General features: G+C 44.8%; 1 protein-coding gene across 6 annotated transcripts in view; it reads right to left on the bottom strand.

Moving 5' to 3' along the window:
* qkia (QKI, KH domain containing, RNA binding a) overlaps positions 1–13,752 on the bottom strand; it is a 75,727-nt gene extending 61,975 nt beyond the window's left edge. The window contains exon 1 of one of the 6 annotated variants that reach the window (XM_010757013.3): positions 13,210–13,752. In XM_010757013.3, the coding sequence (XP_010755315.1) occupies positions 13,210–13,354 (145 nt within the window). In that variant the 5' untranslated portion in view covers positions 13,355–13,752. The remainder of the gene's footprint in view (positions 1–13,209) is intronic. The other 5 variants (XM_010757011.3, XM_010757015.3, XM_010757014.3 and 2 more) reach the window with 5 other exon arrangements.
* Between the last annotated feature and the right edge of the window lie 3,116 nt (positions 13,753–16,868).

The following is a 16,868-nucleotide window of genomic DNA, read 5'->3' as shown; positions in this document are numbered from 1 at the left end:
TTTGACACTATGCAGTACCTATAATTATCAGGAATATTGTTGACAATGACCCTCTAAAGTCTGTGTAAAGACAATTCTGAGATTTCTTTTTAAAATACATTAAATATGTTGCAAAACATGTGAAAAGACCTGGAATGATAAATTACTGAAATGTGGAGTTAGAGGTTTTTTCACCAGTTTTCAGTCCAGAATTTGTGGGCGGTCCTAAACGGTGGCTCGATGACACGCTGAGGCCACCCTGAGCACAACCCTGCACCCCTAGCGGAGAGATAGAGATTGGGCGTGGCTTCAGCACACACAGAGCTGAGAATCTTGCTCATTATTACCTGATTTTGACATCTAATTTCATAAACGTGTTGACATTTTTAATTATTCGAATTTGGCTGGGTGGTTAATAGCAACACTTTTGCTACACGTAACCACTGACACATTCAGATCCGTTTAAACTCTTTCCTCCCTTTTTTTAGTCCCTATAGTTAATTAGCAAGTGTATATCCTGCAGTGTTAACTATGTTCACCTCTCATCACTCTGAAGTAAGTGCAGTTGAATTCACTACAACGCTGAAAAACCCAGGGACAGACAAGAGTTACGAACACGGGAAGACAAACAGGTTACATCACAAAGTGTGTGTCAGCTGTTGTTTCATCCCTGGGCCGAGGGCCTGCTGGGGCTTGTAGCTAGCATCTTAAGTTGAACTCCAACAGCCACTCAGTCGCTGTCCCTGGGTGTGACAACACACAGACTCACATCACAGCTGTTGTTATGTCTGTGTGCCCGCTCTTCATCGTCCTTACAGCCTCGACATACCAATTTTCCGGGATCTGAATCTAACCACTTCAAACGCCTACTCATGCAAAATACAAATTAGAAATGAAAGAAATGTGTTAAATATCTGGATGGAGATGTATGGTCTTCTGCCAAAACTTCAATTGTTCGGAGCCAAGTATCCAAAGATGGATTGTGAGCAAGTGTGGGTATTGTAGGTCAAACATACGGATTCTTTAAGAAGACTGTCCAGAGTTGCTGTAAACTGTCTTGATGTCTGTTGCACTTCCAGATATGAAGACTGACAATGAAAAGAAAAGGAAGAGACTCCCCCTGACCTACTCTCTTCTGTCTGCAGATCATCAGATCTGCTCTTTGGCTGCGTGTTTGGTCTGGTTCTCTGCTCCTGGAGATCATCGGTTTGATTTGTTTTGTCTGCCGAGTCATGTTGAATGTACCATTTAGATTACTTAAAAACAAACACGTTAGAGGGACTCGTACAACTGGGTCAGAGTGTCATAAAGGGAGGAGAGCGAGAGCCGCTGACTCAACTGCCATTAACCAAGCTTCCTCTATGCTTAAGCCTTTAAACATCAATGTGCCTCAAACCGTCTGGGTGTGAGGGCTTAAAAAATTCTGCGAGTGCATATATATCTGCACAATTACAGCCAGCGGGTGCAGGCATGTTGTTCTCTACCAACCAACGTTTCGAGCCTGGGAGTGATCGAGTGTAGTGCCAAGCGCGTACAAGGGTCCTGAGCGCAGACAGTGAGAGCTGAGCTGATGCAAACCGACAGACCACGTAGCGGGCCTTTAATGTCACCACTGGTCCTCACATGAAAGAGGCAATGTAGCCCCAAGGCTGGATTTTTTTTTCCTTCTCCCCCCTTTCTCTCCCGACACATATGCAAGCAAAGAGGGAAGCTGCAAAAGAGAAAACAAACGGAAGCAGAGCGTACTGGAGATGAGAGAAGAGAACACAAAGACAAGAGGGGGAAAGAGAGGACGACGGGAGCTGTAGAGTCACTCTGCTAAAATAAATAGGTAAAAGGCAAAGCCAGGAAAAATGAGTCATTCCCTCTTGGGAGAGCGGATACTGATTTTCTTCTTTGGAAACAATGACAACGATAGAAGGCAATAAAAAAAAAAATCAACAGATGAGGGGGGCACGTACGTTTTTTAAGACTGAGTGGAAGACGTAAGAGGGAGAAGGCAAACTCTAAGCTCGTGTGCATCCAGGGTGCAGATGGGGAGAGCAGAATTATACACATGGTGATGAGGGAGGAGGAGCGGAGATATAACCAAGGTCTGGTTCATCGAAAGTGTCAGACGCTCAATAAAAATAAGGTCGCAGGAAGAGCTCCCATCACAAACACCCTAAACTCGTGTCAGACAAATACTCCCCAAGAAAGCAGAGTGGGACGGGGAAAGAGGAGAGAAGGATTAGAGGGGACAGAGGGAGACAAGTCCATCTCCTGCCAGACTATTCTTCACCTCAAGGTGTCAACAACAGCTGGCAACTTGTCACCTTGCTCATGCCCACACCTGTCCGCCCCGCTGTGTCCACACACCGTCCACCCCCGGCTGAATTTAAACCTCCCTGGAGAACCACCAACGTTTACCAATAATTATTTAATTCACCCACATGACGCAGGTGAACACAAATCCAAATTGAGTCAAATCGTCACATCTCGAAAATAAAAATCACTGTGCTCCGCTGTTGTTGCTCCACATGTCCTGGCACGTCCGGCAAGGAAACACAAACACCAGACAGGGGCAGATGTAATCTGAGTCGAGACAACAATCAACAAAACACCTTGTAAGTCTTTTACGGCCAACATTCCTGCGTAATCACAGAGGGTCGAGATGGCGGAAGTTAAGGCTAAAGTATGATGGAGTGGTGACGACTAAACAGGTTAACTGAGCCAGCTGGTTGTGCGATTTTTTTTTTTTTATATACCTCAATTAGGAGTTATGTGACCTGTCATGTATGGCAGCAGAAATGTGTCTGCACACCTGCAATGTCACTTTACGGTGACTATTTACTACTTGTAAATGAGCTATGTAACCATATGTAAGATAGCAGCAGTGTATTAATCACTGATCCAGATTTCTTGAGTCAGGCAACAACCAAGTGTGCAATAATGCAGCTGTATGGCGAAGGCCTTATATTTTGGAGTTACAGGACAAACACACAGCTGACAGCGTGTCCTAGTATCTCACCTGGCAGACGCTGTATTCACATCCAAATCCGGCACCGTGGTGATTAGACACAGAGCTGCATGGGTGGGTGCTGTCGCTGTGTTCATTTGTGATGAAATAACCAGAAATAACTTTTTTCATTTCTCTGATTCACCGGCCTTTCTCGTAACCATCTCCCTCTCATTCATTATCTATGCCACTTGACCACAGCTGTCCCTCGGCCTCTCTCTCACTTAAAACAAACAAGACAAAACCAGCGGAAGCTTCTTGGTTTCATCGTAGCGTAGATGGCGAGCAGTGCACACACATGTAGAAGCAGGACACGTGAAATAAACCAAACCAGGAGGCTGTGACTGTGGCGCAGTTTGACCGTCCATCGCAGTGTGCCATAGCCTCAACCGACTACCGTGCTCGATTTGGTCTGAATCGACCCTAAAAGGTTGAATTTATAAGAGACTCAGGTTCGATTCTGGCCTGTGGCCTTTTTTTGTGTACGTCGTCCTCTCTTGCTAGACCAAATTAGAAAACAACAAACAAACAAAAAATGAAATATGTGCTTCGTGGAGGTGTTCTTGCAATCCAACTCTAGATGCCTCCAGTGTAGAGATTATTTTTTATAGGTTAGCAAGATTTTGATTGATTGCAGCACCGCTTCGACACATGTTGTTCATTCATCATACACTCAATATAATCATGTGTACATTGTTTCATTCTCTGTACAGTAATATAGGGCATGAATGGGAAGGAAACGGCCTGGAATTGTTTTTTCTTTTCTTTGGTCGCAAAATCCAAAAAAGGATACGGTCACTGATCCACACGCAATATACCCCACAAGAAAACATGTTAACACTCTCCTGTTCATTTTGTGATACAAAGCCATATTGGCTGCTGAAAGTTTGATACGGGAAATAGCTTTTTTCTACAAACAAGATTTCAGGATCTTTTTTTAAACCGTCTCCACTATCACCACTCGACTGCGAGCGCCATAGTATAGATGGGAGGGTCTTGGGTTGCATAAACCACATCACTCAGCAGCTTTGAGAACAGTACATTCAGCACTGTACGTTCAGCTAAGACAATAAACCAAGTGACAAATGCAATACAAAGAAGAAGGAGGAGAGAAAAAATAAAAAAGTGCAATGTATCAGGCTTGATTTACAGACAGCACTTGTGTGACTACTGCTATGTGAACTGGTAGGAATGACCCAGTGTGTGCGTCTGTCCCATTAAAAGCACAAAAAGCCATTGTGTATCATTAGCTAAGGGGGAGGAAGGGAGAGACAGAGGGGTGGAGTGTGGAGCTGAGGGAGGGGTCAGTGACCTTCCTCATAACCAACCGGATGACCTCATTCACAGCACATAGGAATCCTCTGTCTCCCCCCCCACTGTTCTTTATCACGTTCGCTATCCTCCCCTCGCTCGCCTTTTTCCTTTCAGCGAACACAATCAATCAAGTGAGCGGGGACGAGGCTCATGCTCACTAACCCTTTCATACGCGCGGCACTTTTTTTTTCCCCCCCTGCCAAGCTATCTGTGGGCTTTTATGCCACTCTTTCCTATGTTACACACGGTGCTAAAGAGCCTCTTTGTTTCAGCAATTAAAGCCTAATCATACAAAACCACCCATTGTTTCCACTCGGTAATCTCCTCCGAGCCACTGAACTGATAAGGACAGACAGATTTAAGCCTCGCCACAAACAGACAAACAGCGACGAACTCTGAACAAACAGAGCAGACAAAACTGTAGCACTCCCGGTCGTACAACTTCATTCATGTGCCGATACTTTGGGTGGGACGTGCTGCACATGGGCATAAATTATGCTAAGCAAATCATGTTTTACATTACGACACGAGACTGCGGGGCAGACAGCCACTGTAAAACACTTCTGTGCAACACATGTAATTCTAGTTAGGGCCAGACATTCATGATGTGCGAGTGTGTCTCTGAGACAAGAGAGGACTCTGCTCAAGCAGCTGAAACTATGCTGAGTATGAAGAGAGAGGGGGGGGGGGCGGTGAGCTTAAAAACCTGTAAGTGACATGTCAGTGTGTGAGAAGTATGTAGGCTTGTAACGCATGCAGCAGTACATGCAAAGTCTTCTCTGATTGGACTAAACAATGGTATCCAATCACAAGCCTGTACAGCGTGACATGGGCGACCGAGAACAGGCAAGGCTGGCACATGTAGTACAAAAACCATGAAGGAAAAAACGTCTCAAACTTGGAAACTAACACAGAGATAATTGGTGTTACAGAAAGCCTTGCAGCATGATTACCCTGTCATGCTTCCGCTTTACACGCAACATCTGATCAGGTCTCGGCCACCGTTTTTAAAATAGACTTACCAAATAGTTGGGTAATGACACAATCGAAACGTTGCTTCTTTAACATGCCAGTTCAAGTGACTTTGTCTAGGCTGTTTTTGAACTGATCAGAACAAATTTGTCGATATTTATAATCAAACTTTTTCTCTTCTTTCTTGAAAAGGTGAAACAAACAGATTTAGGTCAGAGTTCCTATAAAGACTAAAATACTACAGCTCTGTGTGGGTTATTATCATCTTTACTGCTACTACCTTGATATCAAATAACAGCCAAAAGATATTTACAGTTGTTTTGAAAAATGTTAATACTTATTTTGGCACCGGTTCGTTCTCCTCGGCGCTGAAAAGCTATCCCAAGGTGTCAGTCCAACATATGCTGGAGAGACTTTCACACAATGTGTCAATTTCACCCCAAGGAAGATCAGCGAAATCTAAAAACACCACCCAAAAACAGTGTGGTAAACATATTTACAAGACATCTGCATTTGAGATATAAAGCTGGACGAACAACAGCTGCCCTGGGTAAACTACAAAGAAAACATGAAGAGTAGCTCTTTCCAAACCATTTCTTCAACAAGTTTTGTAACAGTGTATAAAAGCTACAGCTAAAAGAGCGTCTTAAATTTAGATTTAAGCAAGTGGTGCAGAAACCTGCGGTGCGAAATATATGCTAATTTAACAAAAATATTAACTTTTTAGCTGTTAATGGCTCGGCTGAAAAATGACACTCGTGCAGAGAGCAGTAAGGAACAGGAGCGCTGTGAATAGTACAATATGGATTTTGACAGGTGGGGCCTGAAAATGTGTTGAAGCTGGAGACATTCAGAGAAGCAGCTGATAGAGGGTGGAGTTCCCGACGCTTCATATTTGATGGCTACGGGAGGAATCTCGCTGCCTCTGCCACCTCACTCTCTGTGGCCCTTAGGGAAGGTTATGGCAGCGCCGCCTGCTCTTGCCAAGCCTCACAGAAACAACACGGGCTGCTGAGGGACAGGTAAATTATTCATCTTTGATTTATCGGCCAGCCTGCAACTAGTGAAACCAAGGCAAAGGCTGCAAACCACGGGCTGGCTGATCTACTGGGGTGTTTTCAAGGAGGATAGGGCTAGTGAACCAGGCAGGGGAATAAGATATAGGGCTGTCATAAAAATTAAATGGTTAAGGAAACATTACTGGATTAATAAGTTACTTATTACTAAGTGGAACGGAGCTTGCTAGTGCCAGCTGTGAAGCAGAAATTACCAAATTATAGACAAATTATGCTTTCATATGGAAATACGAAGCAAAGTAGACGTTCCTATGCCTCGCTGTGGACGGCGTTCATATTAAGCAGAGCTAAAAACACACTATGAGAGAGTGTGTGTGGGGAAAACAAACACCAGGCTGGAGGTTAAGTGCTCTGACTGTGCTCCCGGTAAAATTCCTGAGCTGGCTGCCAACGCTCGGTTGCCATTCCTCCTCTGAAAGGAGAGAGAAAATGAATGCAGAGGGGTGGGCGAGTAAGAGAGGAACAGAGTGGGTATTCAGCTTGTTTTTTTTTGTTTTTTTCCTCCTCCTCCTCCGTTCTATGATTTAAAAAAAAAAATAACGGGGAAGAGGACAGGAAACGGTGACAAATGTTGCTGGTATGATCCTGAACAGTTAAGAGGCTACATCTGCTGTGACAGTTGAGAAACTTGAGGAGACGGAAAGAGAAAAGGCGAGGCAATAAGGGGGACTACTGTGAGGGAGAGAGAGAGCAAGAGGGGGGTGGGAGAGCTATTTGAAACACCCAAAGAATGTAACAGGGTGGGGCCATTACACGCATACATACACTAACTGAGCGGATATACCGAGAAATATTGCATGTATCCATAAAAATGTGTGAGGGAGGGAGAGCAGCGATGATTCATGATGTAGTCTAAATTGGTCAAAAAAAAAAAAAAAAAGCTGAGAGACAGACCCACCTCTGTGGGAGAGGGCAAAAGAAGAGCAGGCTTCTCTTGTCACCACAGCAAGAAAACAGCTGCCCCCCCTCCCTCCTTCTCCCCGTCTGTCTGAAGGAAAAACAAACCACTGACTCGCCTTCCCCATAGTCCTTTCCTGTCTGAAACGGGCGTTACTTCCCGTCAGACGTTCTTTCTTGAAACCCAAAAAAAAAAAATGCTACAATTTATCTTGGGTCAAGGGCAATGGGAGCTGGTGTTCGGAAAAAAAAAGAAAAAAAAAGAGAAAAACAACCCAATTAAACGAGCGGGTTTTTGTCAGGGAGCTGTTGTGATATAATTATTTCGACATAGCCTAATTCAGCTTCCTCTTTAACACCGCTTGTCACCGTCTAGTATGCACACAGAAACAAACCATGACTCTCTCGCTTTGAGAGAAATTCCACAACGAAGAAACTCCCTCAGTAAAAATTCACTGCGCATCAGTTCACCTTATTCACTGCTCATTTTGACGTGATTGCTCTGCTTTAGGGCCTGAAGAACAACAAAAGGGGAGAGATAAACTCGCACCGGCAATGTGTTGTCTAACAGCCAGCAGTAATAGAAGGGAAGACAGTTTTGGCGACAAGCAAACCAGATAGCCGGCCAGGCAGTCAGAGTAGGGCACGGAGACAGGAGGCCGGGCGGAGGCAGCAGTGATAAGGAGGCCCCAGCACTCACGGGATTGAGGCCTGAGATAAGAGCCCGGAGCTGTCGTTGGATGACTTTATCATACAGCACCCGCTGGGGGGTGGCATTGCTCAGGCTGGAGTCGGGCCAGGGGAGGCGAGGTGCGTCGTAGAACCGGAGCTGGAAGGACGCACGTCAGTGCCGGGGTCGTGCCACAACCCCCGCGCCTCACCCTGTCAAAACATATGCCACCGGCTAATTTATGAGAAAGAAGAGACTGAGGAAGAGGGACCGCATGAGGGCAAGAGAGAGGCAGACAGGGAAAGACAGCACCAAGCCTCCAATTCTGCTTTCTCACTGGTGGAGACGGCTCAGTAAACCAGCTCGCAGAATGGCTTGTGGTTAATTAAATTCCAGCTTATAAGTGGTGCTTCGGGAGAGAATGTGGGGAGAAGAGAAAAGGGTGGGGGATATAACAGGTTTCTGCTTGCGACAACAGTCCTCTCCTAACACCCCCGATTCTCTCTTTCCTGTCAGTCTCTGTGTGTTCTCACAGCTCCGAGCTGTATCTTACTTTGCGAGCGGTACTCAATCTTGTTAGCTCCTAAATTGATTGCATGTCAGAGGTTAGTGTAGGTCTAACCCAGTGCTGAGGAACGCTATGGGTCAACCTACAGCGAGAGCACAGCGCTTGCAGGAGCCAGACGCAGACAGACAATGAGAAAAAGAAAAAAGAAAAGGAAAGACCGATACAGACAGATTGACAGAAATATGGGATGTCAGGTAGAAAACCAAACGCATTCTCCCATTTATCAAAATCTGTTCTCCAAACAGCTGCTCCCCAAGGACCAGTTCCCTACACAGGCACCACAGTTTGTCCTCCGAATGCTGACAGCTCTCCCGGGAAGGTCCTGTGAAATCACGACACACAGAGACAAACAGGCAGACACAAAAACTGTATATGCAAAAAGGGGGGGACGCTGTAGCCAGGAACAAGTGGCACAATACACCGCATGGCTCCGCCACACAGCGAGCAATGGAACAACGGACCATTTAATCTATTGTACAACGAAAGCTCCAACCGGAGCCTGGAAGGAAAGGTGAGGGGAGCTTGGAGTAAATATATTCAATCAATCAGACTATTATGTCCCCCATAGAAACACGTGGCACACTCCATGACAACAAAAAAAATAAAAATCTTCTCTTTATATCCTGTGCTCCGCTACCTTACAACAGCGTCTGCAGTTCACTACTGGGCTACATCTCTAGATGTTATATGGGCTGTCTCCTCCTGCCAAGAGAAAATATAGCAATTTGAAGCAGCTTGTTGGCTGGCAGATCGTAAAGAGAAATAAAAAAACTCCATAGCAGGTGTCACCTCGGGGAGATGAACAACTGCAACGCAAGGGGATTTCTGAAAGGGGCCTGTCACTCAGGACAGAGTGACCTTGAGGGACGACGCGCATATTGGGAGCGTAACTGGGACGTCCACGCCGCCGAAGAAGGGCGGGGGGGGGGACCAGTCGTCACACTCGCGGGGCGGTGTCAGCTTTCTGCCCCGGTGAAAACAGCTGTGTAGACACGCACAACACATCGGGTGGGTGAGGGAGACGTGTGCAGCTGTCGAAGGGTTAGACTCTTGAGGTGGACAATTTGGGGAAGAGTTTAAAGCGGTCGGCTGTAACTGGTTAGATCTTTTTGCTCTTATTATTAGGTGCGCTAAAGTCTAACAAAAGGAAGGGATTTGAGATATTCAATCACATTTAAGCCGATGAAACGGTGCTTTCTCCGAAGAGAAGCGCTGTCATTGTAATTCTATCAACAATACACACAATATAGACGCCTTATTGACAGCTCGGGACAGCCTTGACTTTCTCTTTTTCATGCTTTATTTTCATTTTTCATAACTCTAGACAGGCTGGTTATGTTGTATGTATGTCGCACCTGCACTCTTCTTGCGGCCTTAATGAGACAGAACAGACTGAGTAGTCTGCTATAACCACAGCAGACAGAGGACAAGACTGCACACACACCTAACAAAATAACTTTTCAGATCAAACATTCAACAAACCTTCGCACCACAGTACCACAAGTTAAAGATTCCCCACTGGAGTCTATGCTGTCTGACTGGAAGTTGCAGTCGAGTGTGATGTTTATCTGCACTGCTGGCAAAGACGACGGGAAAAAACATGCTTCATTCATCATCATCATAAAAATTCTTATTACCCACAAGCATCATCAACCTCAAATTAAAAAACTTTTGTGAGCTTCAATCTGACAGCACACGCCACCTTTTCCAACACGTTTACAGTAACACACAACTTTAAGACTACGTGGCCAACAAAAGGGGTTATTATTTTAAAACGCGGTAATTGTTTCCGTCTGTCTTTTTTAAGATAAATAACAAATCGCACAGACTCAATGTGTATTTGATTTTAAACTGGGTGGGTTCAGTTCATACACGAGTACAGGACAGGGAGTGGGAGGAGGGCTGGCCTTGAATATCACATCTGAGCTTCAGCCCCGTCCAAAGGGGAAAGTAAAGCAAACAGCCCCTAACAGGAACCAGACAGTCAGACAGGCCTGCTCTGCTCTGCTCTGCACTGGGGTGGCTTTCATCACACACACACATAATTTCTGGCAGCGGGGTAAAGTTTGGGCTGGTGCTGTGGAAACCCTTGTAAACCTCAGACTTGTGAGTCTTTAGAGAAATGAGACTGAAGCTGGGGGGAGGAGGTCGTGAGTGTCCCAGCCGTGACTTCTTACACACCAGGGGAGGAAACGTTTTCGCTGCATAGAAGAGACAGACTAGTCCGGTATTACAGGATTGATTTCTGAACCAGTAACAAACCAGTTCCTCCAAAACCACAAAACTACATGGTGCAACAAACGACATGTCGGAAAATATTTCGTTATGAGTGATGAGCAAATCCAGTTCCACAATTTTATTTCTGACATCAGCTCTGTGCCCTATTTTAAGGGAAATGAAGGTAAACATTAATCCGTCCAACATAAAGTCCCTCAGGTCAAAATTAATGTTTGCTGCACTTACAATGTGACAACGCAGATCTTACTGCTTATAACGTCTCTCCTGCTCCTTAGTCCAACAGTTTAGCGCGCAGCATTGGGGGCTTATATGAGCAGGAAACGCAGACAAAAACTAAAAGAGGGGTGACTCGTACACAATGAGACAATTCACCTGCAGGAAAACTGAAAATAACTCAATACCTCAGCTGTGCTTTTGGCAAGTTTGGTGATTTTCCTTAAGGTTAACAGTAATTTAAAAAAAATATATAACAAACCAAAATACTTTTTAACATCTGGAAATTCTGGTTAGCAGCCCGCTCTCCAAAGTAAAAGCCAATAAATGGAACAGTGTGTTCTACATTAGGTTAAACTGTCGACCACACAGATGCTTGAAAAACTATTTCATGCCTTCAGTTAGTTATCTCACCGTACCAGCGGCGGCTGAGTTGTTGGGAGAGTACACAGACTGTGTGCACGCTCCCCTTTCTATACCGTTCAGACGATTGTTAGGGTGACTGGCTGTGGGGGCCGGGAAACGGCAAAAGGGGGAACAGGGATAAAAAGAAAAGAAAAACAGGTCTGCTTCCTGACTCGCCCCTCAATGAAAACATCCAAACACACCCATCGGTCCTAATTTAGTCCAGAAAAACAACTGACCTTTCTGGATTTCAAACAAACCTCCATAATGGCTCATTTGGAAGACATTTATGTGGGTGTGGGAAGTGAGTTAACTCTCTTTCTGTGGGGATAACCGATGGAAAATATGCACTGGGCCTCAGTCTGAAACTTAAGAGCTAATTTCTTTGAATATTTCTGTATGCATTCATATTGTGTCTTATTGCATTCATGGACTCTACTTTTATTTATTCATCCACGTACATACTGTTGCATTGTTAAGGAGGAAACAGTCCACTTTTGTATGTTAAGCGTCTTGTTTATCACCCATCAAGGGAGCAAGAAAATCCTTGCAGACCGGTTTAGCAACTACATACCTACAGAGACTACTCATCCAGACATGCAACCGAAACTGGGGAGGTATGCACGACTGCTGCTCTCGTCCTGTGTTGTCTAAAACACTCGTGACATAAACCAGCTATTATATATATTTTAATTCCTCTACGTGTCATGTCCAGCCCGACACTACACACACACAAACACGGGGACACAAGTCTGCTATGAGGGGGCTGTGGCGCTCTCTAGTGTCCCCAGCTCAGTTACATAAACCCATAGGTCCAACCTTCCGCTTAAGATCAGCTCGTGTTATTGATACTATCAACATAAAGGTTGTGAATATTTTGTTTATCGGTGTCCGTAAAAAACAAAAACAAAAAAATCTGCGTGGATAAGACACGCACAAGGCAGACACGGGATGTCTGGACGGCGCCGCCGATAAGAGCCGACGCATTTTCTTTTTTTTTTTGGGGTAAGGAAAAAAAAAAACACGACGACTGCAGCAAAGGGGAGGAAATATAACCGAGACATGAATACCCCTCGCTTGAGGACAAATATTGTAGTGAGTGAACGGAGACAAACAATGGTGCCCCCTTTTTTTTAATGAAAAAGTTGGCTGGTATAATCTCCATGCCTCCTCCTCCTCCTCCTTCTCCTCCCAGCAGCAACTCACTGGCCATTGTTTGGGCAACAAGCAGACACATTCCTCCGTGCTTTTAAGCTCGGCCGCTGGGCAACAACTAACAACACCCCCCCTACTCTTTATTTTTCTTTTAAGAGCACAAATTAAACTTTTTTGTCACTTTCTTTCTTTCTTTTTTGTAGCGTGTCTGAGCCGCTGTGTTTGTTTAAAGACGTAGTTTAAGTTGACGCTTTGATTCCTGAGGAGTTAGCTCGAAATGTGGCTAACACGAGCTAAATCACCGCGGAACATGTGGTCCGGTCCACATTCATCTGTTTTCGGATTTGATACACCTTAAAGTCTTAATAAAACTTCTCTAATGAGAGCTCGGTTTTTGTTAACACACTGACAGTGGCTGACAGTTTTTTCTTTCTTCCCTGAAGTGAGCCAGGGAAAGTTTTGTCGCCACAAAGTCAGGAGTGCGGCAACAAACTCTAGTGTTAGCAACACCCACATCCCCGCTGCTGTTTAAAGGGTAAACAAAACTCACAATTTATTTTTAAATTAGTCGGGTGTTGCTTGAGGGAGGGAAGTTGTGTGTTACAATATCGGGGTATCCGCTTGGTACGAGCATTATGCAGCAGGGGCGCCGACACCGGACTGCGCCGTGGTCACGCACCGCACCGCACTCCCTCCCCCTCTACCTCTCCAGACTGCCGCTTACCTTCATCGAGAAGCCTCTCCAGGTGTGTGAAGATGCCGCAGAGATTTGGCAAACTGGTCATGAGCTTCTTCTCGTTCAATAATTGCATCAAATAGTCGGGACTCGGCCTCGGTCGCTCCTTCACTTCGACCTCTCCGACCATCATCTTTGCGGCGAGGAAGCGGAGAACAAACCACCCGCGACAAAGACACAGAATCCGCTTTTCTTTTTTTTTTTTTAGGGGGGAGAAAGGGAGAAGAAGAAGAAAAAAAAACAGAAAAAAAAAAGAAAAAAAACTTGCGGCTCCAAATCCCTCGCTTCCCTCCTCCTGGTGTTGAGAAGACTCTGTAAAAACCCCCCCAAAAAAATGCAGGTTTGGTTTGTTCTTGCCGTTTGAGTGGAGCGGGGGGCAACAAAAAGAAACCGTTATCTTCCTTCCAGAGGCTCGTGCGCCGTACTCTCCTCTACGCCGTGTGCGCTCGGGGACGTTCGATTCCACCACTGTAGGCGCGAGAGACTGTTCCACCGGAAAGGCTTGCGCGCCTCCTTCAACGGCGATTGGCCAGCGGGGCTTTCAGGGGGGACTAATGGGAGAGCCAATCAGCGCTCACAAACCGAGCCAAGAGGGCGGGGCTGGAGTGACGGACCGGTGTTCCAGCCAATGGCGTGCAAGTGCGCAGGAATGCACATACTGCCTCTAAAAATGTTGTCAACACACACACACAGACTAACACACGTTTAGTTCCTTCTCCCTTAACTCACAAAATAAGCAACATTATAGCAATTAAACGTTTACAGACTCCTACAGGCTCATTAAAGTACAAGCAACTGTCATCACTGGTCTCATAAGAAATAAAGTCCGTACCTGTGGAGTGTATTATGTGTTTTTTTTTTTGCTTTGTACTGTTTGTTATTGTGCTGTAATGTGTTTTGCAGATGAAAACTGATGCAGTACATCAAATGTAATCATTTATGTTTAATACTGTACATGGTCAAACAAAACTAACAACTACTCTGTGCTCCTTTACACCTTTCTCAGCTTATGTCCTCCTCTGTAAGTCGCTTTGGATAAAAGCGTCTGCTAAATGTAATGTGATGTAATGTAATGTAATGGTCCCATTAAATAAATAAATAAATGATATGAAATGGAGTGGAAGTGGAGGCTCCTCTGTAGCTCGGCTCTGTTGTTTGTGCCTTCAGTCGTTTCAACAGGTTTTATATTGCTTTCTCCCCCCCCCAGAGACCTAGTTTGTAACAAAGTGTAGTATACTGAAAGGGTTAACTGTGTATAAGGATTACAAATCTTACAGTAACCCTATTTAGGAAGTGTGAAAAAAGTGAAGTCCTCAATGTTGCACAAGACCCTCAGCACAGCCCTCGGTGTCGCGGATCCAGTGTGAAAACAACATTCCTGTGACCGAGCACAGTAGCTCCATTTGTCATGTAGATTTTTACAAGGACCAGTGTAATCCTACGGTTTAGCAATGGCGTGTATGGGTCAACTGATCTGGTATGAACTAGTGATCTGTTGGGCTGAATTTCCCACTTCATGAACGGAGTTTGCGTGTGACAGAGGCGGCCTATTTTCCAAGACCAGCCTATGAGTCAGGCTGATTGTAGAGTTCATGTGTAGGCTTCACTTTAGGGTGTCGAAATATGACAAAAATGCACTCCATGGCTAACAAGACGCCTTTTGTTACGCAAGACTTGTACATCTTGTTATCTGTCTTGGGACCAATTGATCAACGTTCTAGTAATCAATAGAGCCTTTTCATTGTCCTGTCCTTGGGAGGACCTTTATACATATCCCCTGAAGATTAACATCCCTGATCAATGGAACACACACAAACCAGCTACCTCCGGCTTCTCACATCCTGCTCAGTGTGAAAATAAACCACAACTGGTCCGTTTTGATTTTAACAGCTGTTGGCTGAAAGGGGCCCGGCTAAATCTGAGCCCTGACCTTGGCCCTCATTCAATTTGTCCGCTTACTGCTCACCCACTCACGTCTTTGTAAAAGTTGTCCCCACGCTGCGTGCATGAATGCTCAAACAGCTGCACTATGACCTACTGGCTGCAGTTTGTCGACATGTTGGTATAGAGGAGAGTAAATTAAGTCCAAACTCTATGTGTGTATTAGTGTGTCATGTCCAATAAATCGATCAAAAAATACTAACTAAACTGCATCTGGTGATGTGCCTGGACAAGTTTAATTAGACTGTCTCTGTGGCAACTCAAGAGACATGTCACACACTTGCAGAAAACACATATACCCACAAATATATTTGCAATCAGTCCTTCAGCCCAAGATAACAGCATTTGGGAGTGCAGCAGGCGACATGAGCCTCCACATCAAAGGAGGAAGACAGATACAGTTGCCTTAACAACCATTGCAACACATCTACAGGATCCTGCTTCTCTGCCCTTCAGCCAGCATCTACACAGTATGCTACAGTATGTTATTTCTAGAATTATAATTATTGTTGAGCCTCAGTTGAGTCTCAGACAAATCAAGTCTTTTGTAGAAACATTGGAATCAATGCAAGGATGCAGTTTATTACTTACTGTCCTAATCTATGTTGAATCAGTTAATTAAAACATTTAAGACGAGATCATTCATTAAAGACTGAGCAGAAATTTAGATTTCTTGAACTTTTATTTCAATTTGGATTCTGCATATCCATTGTGCTCTGGAGAGTCTGATATTAACCATTTGATTTTCATAATTTCTATCAGTGACCATCAGAAAATACAGATTGTAATGTTTTTGCATAATGGCTTGTCATTTGCACCTCCACCAATTACACAGGACGTGTAATATTAGTCCTGTCATCCAAATGGTCTGCAATATCAGCATGCTATCTTAAAGCCAGAATGATAAAACATCCCCTGGAGTCAAACACTGATAAGTGATTTTGGTTGATAAGAGCGTGTAGATAGGAAGAGGGGGATGAGAAACCTTATTTTTCATGTGAGTTGGAGATAGCTAAATTGTTCATGGTTTTGACTTTACGTTTCTCTTTTATTCCCTCCCTTAATCTTTGCATATAAGCGGGGGAAAAAGTCACAGACGTCTTGCATCAAAAAGAATCTGGCATTTATTCTGAGCTTTGAAAATGGGTTTAGTTCTTATCTCAGTGGTGTGCATGGTAATTTGCACCTTGCCTGGCGCTCACTCTTATGACTGGGTCACTTACCGCTCCTGTGTGTGTGTGTGTGTGCGAAACAGAAGCAGAGATTTAAAGGAGGAGAGAGAGAGAGAAAGAGAGACACGGCGATAGACAGGCAAGCGCATACCTAAATCTGTGTGTTAGCCTGTGTATGCTTGTGTCTTGACAGCCTGAGAGTAAACAGAAACGATATTAATCCCCCCTTTTCCTCCCCCTGCCCTTGTGTTTTCGTCATTTTTAATAACACGGTTTCTATTCAACAATTAATCCAATTAACGAGGATCCAGATAATTAATGAACATGCGTTTAGCCACTTTTGAAGAGAGGCTGTTAGCTCACTCACAATGAGCTTGAAGAGCGCCCTGGGTTTTTCGACTGAAAGTATGCTGACGGAGACAAAGGGGCCCTCATCAGGGGGCCCTGTAGCTGGTTGTAGCTTGCCTCAGGGGCCACAACCGCAGGAAAGTGAGTGGGAGACTGTCGAGGCAAGGCTGTCTGCGATAAGGGTTG

Source organism: Larimichthys crocea, chromosome XXIV (genome assembly GCF_000972845.2).
Source record: "Larimichthys crocea isolate SSNF chromosome XXIV, L_crocea_2.0, whole genome shotgun sequence".
In the NCBI taxonomy this organism is placed as follows: domain Eukaryota; kingdom Metazoa; phylum Chordata; class Actinopteri; family Sciaenidae; genus Larimichthys; species Larimichthys crocea.
The sequence above is the reverse complement of the archived record's forward strand: the minus strand, read 5'-3'. Positions and strand labels throughout refer to the sequence as shown.